Below are 9,713 nucleotides of genomic sequence, written 5' to 3' on the forward strand. Positions count from 1 at the left end.
ATATAACACCTTCATGCGGCGTCGGAACCGCGTAGGAAATTCACAGCCGCACCGGCAGAGCTCCAGAATATGCAACTCGGCCGGCTCACACGCGGACGCGCTACAAGTGCGAGGGCCCGCCCAACGCTGCTTGCAGCTTTAATATCTGTTTGTGACTTTTAGTCTGGCCATTTTCAATGTTTTTGGCACCGATTTACCTCCATACATGACATCTGCCCACTAATATTGTCGTCCTGAGTTTTCAGACTGAGTAGAATGTGGTGGGTCCAGGAACATCTCATCAAACGCGAGCTTCACCATGTCACTCAGATGACTGTAAAACATGGCAGTCACTGTTATTTGAACATTATACTGTTATGTTTCATTGGGTCTGGGCAGTTAGACCTTAGTATTGGATCCAAAGTGGTGCAACACATATTTGCAGAGGGGTTACCTGTGTAAAACAACGGTCAGCAATGCTTATCATGTCTTTGTAGCATAAGCTCTGACTCATTAGACTTCAGCTATTGTCCTTATGGTACAAACATTGGCATTAACAAATTTACGCTGCACCTTGCCATATTCTGCACAACATAGGAAACACTGAGCAATAAAGATATTTAAAGTTCCATACATGTCTTTTGCTCAGTTAGCCAATTCAAAACACACCATTCCACATTAGTAAATAATAATTTGGCTAGGCCAAATTGTAAATAATTAATGTGCGTGTGCCTGGTTGTTTGTCTATATGTGACCCTACGTTGGACTGGCGACCTGTCCAGGGTGTACCCCGCCTTTCACCCAATGTCAGCTAGGATTGGCTACAGCCACCCGCGACCCTGTACCCAGGAAAAGCAGTTGACGATAGATGGATTTGACTTTAACTGTAAATGGTGTTGTGATGTTGAGCAGTATTCCTATATTTATTTTATACTGAACCTGTAACAGAGCTGCAGCATTGTCACTGATACTAGTTTAGCAGACTTTAGACACACTGCCGAACGGTTCTCTAACGTTAAAGCTTTTGGGTATGAGCAAGTTTTCAGCTTGATGTTAAAGTTAAACCCAAGAGAGTGACCATTTGTTTTTCAGGCTTGTACGGGGCTAACGGTAGCCACGTTAACCACGGAGCTAATGTTAGCTTTGCAGTAGAATCCCACTAAAGCAACTTACCACACCTGCTACTGCTTATTTAATGTACTTTATACAAGGCTTAACGTTCACACAATTCCTCTAGACTGTCTCTCAGTATGAAATAATGTTACTCCGACACTGCTCAGTGTGTTGAACAGACGCTAGCCACATTAGCCACGCAGCATGCTAGCGCCAAGTTCACCTGGCTAATATACTGTAAAGTCCACAACTTACATGTTCCAAGTTTGAAGTCGGCTTCAACCCATCCCTGTGCTTCAATCCTGAAGTGAATCCTGGTTTGTTACGTTACTGGTCCTCTTTGTGAAATGGTTAGTAACTTCAGTAGCTTACAGACAAGGTGCTGAGCAGCCTGTTACAGCAGCTGTGTGTTCAAACTTAGCCTAGTTTTTAGCTTAGTGTAAATTATTACTAATATACTGTATGCATTACTGAAATATAAACAGTTGTTCCACAGAGAGAATTTGAAACATAACTGTAACTTACATAAAAACAAATAGTTACACAGGCTAGGTGTAGAGCTGTCACAGCATTATACTCACTAATGGTAAAACTGCCGTTTTTCTGCTCCTCAGCATAACATTTCATTAACTGCATGTCATTTAGCTAAACGGTAATCTAGTAGAGACCTAATTTATTGATATGATATTTCAATATCGATAGATAGAACATCATTTTAAACCAGAGATGTTTTTCTATCATCAGATGATGTTAATCATCATATCGCACAACCCCATGTGACAGAGTATTAAATGGAAATGTGCTGGTGAACTTGCTGCAGTCTGTGCTGGTAGAAAGATGTGTTCTGTTGTTAATGATGAACTGATGTTGGAGTTGTGCTGAGTCCACCTTGAATCACTGAATTGTTGTTTCATGACATGTTTTTCTTTTGCGTCTGCTGTCTTTATCTCTATTTCATCTTCTATTATCTCTCCAGACTCTGTCAGGCTGGTGAATGGGACTAGTCTGTGCTCAGGCAGACTGGAGGTGAAGTCTAACCAGTCTAACCAGAGGTGGTCCTCAGTGTGTGAAGCTGACTTTGACCAGCAGGATGCAGAGGTGGTCTGTAGGGAGCTCGGCTGTGGGGCTCCTTCAGTCCTCCAGGGGGCGCTCTATGGAGAAGTGGAGGCTCCGATGTGGACCAAAGAGTTCCATTGTGGAGGCCATGAGTCTGCTCTCCTGGACTGTAGAAGCTCAGGCTCAGCTAGAAACACCTGCTCACCTGGAAAAGCTGTTGGACTCACCTGCTCAGGTAGAAGAGGAGCTGCAGCTTTGATTTGGTTCATTTCTGTTCTGATGAAACTCACTTTATTGTTTTACTGATGACTCTCTGGTTTCTGTTCAGAGGCTGTCAGGTTGGTGGGAGGAGCCAGTCGCTGTGCAGGAACATTGGAGGTGAAACAGGGAGACTGGAGACGAGTTAGTGGCCGTTTCTCTGGCTGGAACCTGGAGACAGCAGCTGGTGTCTGTAGAGATCTGGACTGTGGCTCTGCTGTTTCTGTAGGAGAGAGAGAGGAGTCCTCAGTCAGACCTGTGTGGTGGATCAGCTCTGACTGTGTTCATTCTGGATCTGCTTTGAAGGAGTGTGTAAGATCAGATTCCTCTTCCTCCATCCTGGATCTCACCTGCTCAGGTAAGCCCTTCAGTGACATCTAGTGGCCATTCAGGTACACTGGGCATGTGCGTGCCGGTGTAAACCTGAAGGAGATGGTGTATTCCGTACACTGTAAACCCGAATAAGTTAACAGTACTCAAAAAAATTAAGTAATTAATTAATTAATCATTTGCCACAATTTTTTCGAGTCTAGAAACTCAAAAGTCGAAAGTTTCCAGAACTTAAATATTTGGAGTTTGGGTTACATATACTTTTTGATTACAGTTATATAAAATTACTGATTAACGTAACTCAAATATTTATAGTTAATGCAACTCTAAAATATTCACTGGACAGAAATTAATCATTTTAAGTATGAAAACCCAGTGTATCATGTAAACTCAATATTTATTAGTTTATTGTTCAATATTTTTAATTACTACTAACTCAAAAACATTGACTTCCTCATACTCAAATAATTTACCCCAGAGCTTATTTGTGGCAACTGAGTACTACTTAACTTAACTTAAAAAAAAAAACATGTCAAATTAAAAGTACAAGTCATTATTTTTGCCTATTTGCAAACAATCCAATTATGAGGATAATTTTAAAAGACAGTGCAAGTCATGCACTTCTTCATCGGTGCCCCCCACAAACTGAAAGCACCAATTACTCTTTTATTGTACAAATCACATTTTAGCATTTTACTGAGATAGACTAGAAGAAAAATAAAACCAGTGAATTAGGGTTGGACCGAGACGATGACTGACAGACATCACGATGTTGAGCCGGCATCGTGATTGTAATCTTAGTCTTTATTTTTCACATTATACTACACTGTGAAAGCAGTTTTTAATCCCCATGAATATTGGACTTCTCTCCCCACATTCACACACACCTACACCTCTGGTCTCTCACTGCAAACACACCGGCTTGTCCCGCCTCTCTCTGTATCTCTACCCCTGTCTACTCCACTTTCTCCATCAGTAGTGATGGCAAGTTCGACTCTTTTGACACTAGAGGGCTGCAGCACTCAAAAAAGATTTTAATGAACGAGATTCAAATCTTTTTTGAGTGCTGCAGCCCTCTAGTGGGCGATTAAAAAACAGCACCGTTCCCAAACACGGAAGGTTGCCTGGCTTGCTTTATTTGACAAAGTATAATGTGCAAATTCACCTTTTGACCACACTCTATCATCATTACACAATAATTTGGTCCCACAACCAAATTCAAACCATGTAAAAACCAGAGAAATATGTTGTCTATATGCAATCCACTACTCCAGCTAAATCCTTCCATTGTCACAATCTTTCCCGAGTATACAACCAGACCAGCCATATATATATATATATATATAATTATAATTACTATCATTATCTCTGAAGTGTTCATTCATACAGTAGCCTAACCTCTCTATCGATAAGTATAATATTAATATCAGATTAGCAGTAAATATACTGAAGTAATAAGCTTGATACACTATATGAATAAACACACTCTTATTAAAATTCAACCAATACCAAACCAACAATTAATAATAATCTGGATCAAGCCACCAAGTTCTTAAAAGAACTCCAGCACAGAGAGAGGAACAGAGAAATAAACACATGTAAACGCAGCAGTTTGGCAGGTCTTGACGCAGAATGGGTCACATCAGGTCCTGATTCTGCAGACAGAGAAACACACATGAGCACGTCGCTCTCAAACACGGCAGGTTGTTCACCAGTCACGAGCTGTGAAACAGCAGCACGGCTCTGTTGGTAAATAAAAAGGAAAAGTTACGTTACCGGATCAGCTGTTAGCTGTAAACATGACCAGGTCTGTTTGTTTTGGAGAGGAGACGACCTCTGAGGTAATTCGGATCCCGGTACAACCCTGTCAGGGCTCTGAAGTGGACCCAGAACAACTCTCAGCAGTTGTTAGCTGTAAACACTAGCAGGACTAAAGTTAAGGTGCAACTGCGTTAAAACTATAACTTAGCACAGCATCACTGCGCCGTAATAAATGTCACAAAATTATCAAAATAGATGTTAGATATATGTCAGTCCAGTGACTGTTACCTGACATCCGACCTGCCTCTCATTCTCCGGCGCTGGCAGTCACTCAGCCTGCCGAGTGAACGAAAGGCTGAGGAGGAGCCATGTGAGCGCTGAACAAGTCGTTCATTCCTGCTCCACAGTAGGAGCTGTCACGTGACAAATGAACGACTCAAACCTGGAGACATGCTATGAGTCATGAACTAATCAGTTCTGTTTCCTGTGCTGACGGAGCCCATGCAGCTGCCGTGTGACGAGGGAACATAAGAGTCCAAGATCCTTCATGCATGCGTGAAAATGAACGAATCACTCACTGAGACAACCCGTTCCTCCTGAGTCATACACAAGATTAGGTCTTATGAACGAAACGTTCTTTGAACGACACAACTCTATCCATCAGCAATATGTTTGATAAAGTTGCCTAAATGACACAGAACTTTTCTGTATTTTTCCACCCACGATCCGTTATCACCGCAGCAGGTGAGCTGCGTGCCAGCTTGTTAATGACATAGCCTCTCAAAATAACCGAAACCAACATCTGTACCCTGTGTGTTGACTGCTGCTTTACCTGGTCTTACTTGTAAAATATCCACGATTTGTAATGTAAGAAGTGAAGTCTGTCAGTCTGTCAAATACTGGAAGAGGCATTAAAGTTGGTTTCCCATAGTACACTTCAATGACATTTACATTGTGTGTGAGTATACTGAGGACTTACATTGCGGGTCTTGAAGAAATCAGTCATCCTCTTGTAGGGATGAAGGGCCAGAATGTGTCTCATGTGTACATCATGTTGTTTCTAGATTGATAATCAAAATAATTATCATTATACAAATGTTTTTTCAGTACATTAAGGCATACAGTGTAACAGTTGTACCAATGTAATTCTAAAAGAATAATAATACTATTATTAGCAACAACAGCAATAACAATAATAAATCCATCCAGCTGCAACTACCTATAAGACAAGACTTACAACATGACAAAAGATATTTGGAAGCCAGTGCAGTAGGGCTGGACCCCAGTATTCTAGTTATTGACTAGGGGTGGGAATCTCTGGGCACCTCACGATTCGATTTTGATTCAGAGGGCTGCGATTTGATTATAAAACGAGTATCGATGCTTCTTGACATAACCTTTCCCTGGATAATTACTAAGCATTTAATTTGCACATTTAAATCCAAATGAAACATCTCCTAATTAGCTTATAAGGACTAGTTTGCATCCCTAATTTATTTTATTAACCTCAGCTCCATGGTCCATTTCTTTAACATTCAGACTCCTCTCAAAACAGACAAAGTTAATTATTAGGATATAGCCTACAGTATGTGTACAGAACAGAGCTGTACACCACTTCAGTCTAAGCTTGGACCTGATGTTCTCAACCCTTGACTAATGGGTTAGTTAATAATGACATAACGTTACAGCTGAAAATTAACATTACTTCGTTACTAATTTAGCTAACGTTACATAAATAAATAAATATTTTTACGCATTTCACGGTACCCAAGAACGCTTTACACATCTTTACAGTGACAACAAAAAAAGTCATTCAGGATGAATGTCTGGTGTGGGGGACAGAGAGCAGGCCCTTGTCCATGGGAGATGTTAGCTCGCGCTAACAGCCTTCACTTTTCCAGCCGTTGGGGAAACTACAGACTTTTATTAACGGACACACTGTGACCTACACTGCACGTTTACTACCTGACTGAAACTTCCTGCTAATATTTTCCTCCGCTAACTTTCACCGTCACGTTCTGCTACTCGCTCTCTCTCTCACTCGCTCAGCCTCGCACACAGGATACGCAGAGAGCTGCCAAGCGTCGAGTGTCGCCATGCTCGCAGTGTACAAATTTAAATCATCACTTGCGCATTGATATTAATGATTATGTGACATTTTAGTAGGGTGGTTATTCATTCTGCAGCTGTGGTATGTCAAATACAGGGGGACTCTGGTCTCTCTGTTGCGCGCACTCCGCAGGACTTTCCTGAGTTCCTTTTGCGTTCTGTCAACATTACGTTATCAATTCACTTTTAATAATCGATTTTTAGACATTTGTTAATTGATTCATAATCCTCCACGTCAGCATTGCGATGCATCTAAGAATCGATTAATTCTCCCACCCCTATTATTCACTGGGCAGGTTTTCAGATTTAGATTTGGTGATTTTGATATTCTCACAAGCACCCACACTTCAACCCTCAACTCTGCACACGCACATCAGCTCACACCACCTCTTTCTGATTTTCTCTTGCTGTATCATACAGGGACAAAGACACGTGGTTTGTCAGCAGTAACATTTATAGCCACAAAAAAAAACACTGCCTGCGTTTTGAACCTCTTTAGCCCAGATTCCATGTCAACAAATTTTGGATGGATCTTACACTACATCTCTCTCTGTCTGTTCCTCTGCACCTGTCAGTAGACCCTACAGGGATCAATCATCGATGGCATTGGTCTCTTGGACAAGTACAAAATAAAGCCATTTAAAATAGGCTTGCTACAACTTTTAAAGTGATCATTTACTGGAAAACAAAGCAAAAAAAAAAATGACAGAACTGTGCAAATGTGAATTGACCACTGAGAGTAGATGTCATCATAGTCATCACAAATTCAGAACTGTATTGCAGAGATGTCCTAATCTGTAATGACCACACATTATGTGATCTACATTGTGGCTGTGGGTAAATTAATCTTACACTCACCTGGAGGTCGTAAATCCTAGGATCCCCGCAGAGCCTCTGCTGTCTTACCCGTATGTGTGGCCCTCCACCTGGACAGGACAATCAGCTGTGGTGTCAAACTCACAGTTGAATTGGCTCCATAGCTTCAACATTAGTCATCATGACGATGGAACTCAGAAAACACCTGCAGACGTTCAAACACAAAGACATAAATGTATGTTCCTTTAAATACCTTAACTGAAGTCTTTCAAATCTATGAAGTATAAAATTTATCAAGTCTACATAATCTTAAATAATTCAAACGAAATATACTAACTCTGATGCAGAGATGTGCAAATTGAAAACATACCTTGGATAGCTGTAGTGTCACTCAATACTTAATCCTGCAGGAGCAGATAAAACACAAAGAATTCCCATAAGTCCAGTCAACAAGAACGTCATCAATTGCTGATTTTTAAAAATACTATATTTTATCATTTCACTTACTCAGCGATACAAGAGGTGCTTTCGCAAGTCAGGTAATTATGGACAAGATGAAATCCCTTCAGCAGCACTCTATAGTACTTAATGGGCACACAATATATGAACACCAACTTTTTATTAGTTTACACAATAATGGCCATGTAAACACTTCTCACAAACATGTGATACTGGAATAGTTTAATGTTGTGAAAAATGTATTTAGTCTATAAGAGTAAGTTACCAGTTAAATAGTTACATCTAGCTAAAAAGTAATGCAGTAATACAACATTCCCATCATAAATCCTCCATAACAATGATAATGTTCAGTTTTGGATGAAACTGTTTCGGGGAGTTGTTGATTCGACTGTAACGTTATGATCGTTTTGGAAACTGCAGTTGTGCTGCTGGTAATTTGTAAGGTTATCACATGGAGAGGTGCTTCTGTTATTTTGTCCATCCCATTAATATCTGAGATGCTAAATAAACACACACTATTTTGTGTAATAATACAACTCATGTCAATGTAACATTACCACAAACATCTTCCTAAATGAACAAATGATAAAATAGTTGATCATCAGTTAAAGAAAACTGAGCATTCTTCACCAGTTAAAAGGTTTCATTCTCACAGAGGCAACTAGTCTCTGCAACAGAAGGGCTGAGGGGAATCATTAGGTTTACAGCTAATAACATTAAACTTGTATCATCAACACTATTTCAAGAACAGCTTATAAACAAACACAGAGGTTGACTGTCTCCACAATATAACGTTAACTAACTTGAGTTAACTGACAGTGACAGCATTTCACAAAAGTGCAAAGTTAATGTTACCTCACTGTGAGCGTGCTTACTTCTAGCGTTAGCCTTTCTTTAAACGTAACTGCGCCTGACAACAGAGCCGAAATGCGAAACTTTTTTACGATGATACACACGTAATTAAAACAAAAAAACAAACTTTTTTTTTTGCATGCACCTATACTGAGCTGGAACTGTTACTGAATGTATCACGGGACTGTGGCGGCGGAAAACAGACTGGGAGTCGTTGCAAAGTAAACGCCGACATGCACAGTACAAGTGTAAGCAGATAGGCCTTAGTGCTATTTGCAAGGTACAGAATATTTTAATAAAAATACCAACCCAAAAACTAAGGAAGTCCTTCCTGCCTGTGGCCATCAAACTCTTTGACTCTGATTTATATTCTAATATTTATTTTAAATTGTTTATTCCTTTATCTGCTATTGACCAACTTTCTCTTATTATTTCTCTTCCTTTATACTTTGATGTGCAATGTGAGGAACTGGGACTGAAGAATTTCCCCTCGGGGATCAATAAAGTATTTCTGATTCTGATGAAATGATAGAACATCATTTTAAACCAGAGATGTTTTTCTGTCATCAGATGATGTTAATCATCATATTGCACAGCCCCATGTGACAGAGTATTAAATGGAAATGTGCTGGTGAACTTGCTGCAGTCTGTGCTGGTAGAAAGATGTGTTCTGTTGTTAATGATGAACTGATGTTGGAGTTGTGCTGAGTCCACCTTGAATCACTGAATTGTTGTTTCATGACATGTTTTTCTTTTGTGTCTGCTGTCTTTATCTCTATTTCATCTTCTATTATCTCTCCAGACTCTGTCAGGCTGCTGGACGGGACTAGTCTGTGCTCAGGCAGACTGGAGGTGAAGTCTAACCAGTCTAACCAGTCTAACCAGAGGTGGTCCTCAGTGTGTGAAGCTGACTTTGACCAGCAGGATGCAGAGGTGGTCTGTAGGGAGCTCGGCTGTGGGGCTCCTTCAGTCCTCCAGGG

The 9,713-nt window shown here is 40.4% G+C and overlaps 1 protein-coding gene across 1 annotated transcript in view; it reads left to right on the forward strand.

Annotated features, from left to right (window-relative positions):
* The window catches only part of LOC123960176 (scavenger receptor cysteine-rich type 1 protein M130-like), a 45,418-nt gene that overhangs the window by 28,034 nt on the left and 7,671 nt on the right, over nt 1–9,713 (forward strand). The window contains exons 7-9 of the mRNA XM_046034776.1: nt 2,069–2,383; nt 2,477–2,764; nt 9,536–9,608. Of these exons, the coding sequence (XP_045890732.1) occupies nt 2,069–2,383; nt 2,477–2,764; nt 9,536–9,608 (676 nt within the window). The remainder of the gene's footprint in view (nt 1–2,068; nt 2,384–2,476; nt 2,765–9,535; nt 9,609–9,713) is intronic.

The sequence above is a fragment of the Micropterus dolomieu genome, linkage group LG21, assembly GCF_021292245.1.
Source record: "Micropterus dolomieu isolate WLL.071019.BEF.003 ecotype Adirondacks linkage group LG21, ASM2129224v1, whole genome shotgun sequence".
Lineage (NCBI taxonomy): Eukaryota > Metazoa > Chordata > Actinopteri > Centrarchiformes > Centrarchidae > Micropterus > Micropterus dolomieu.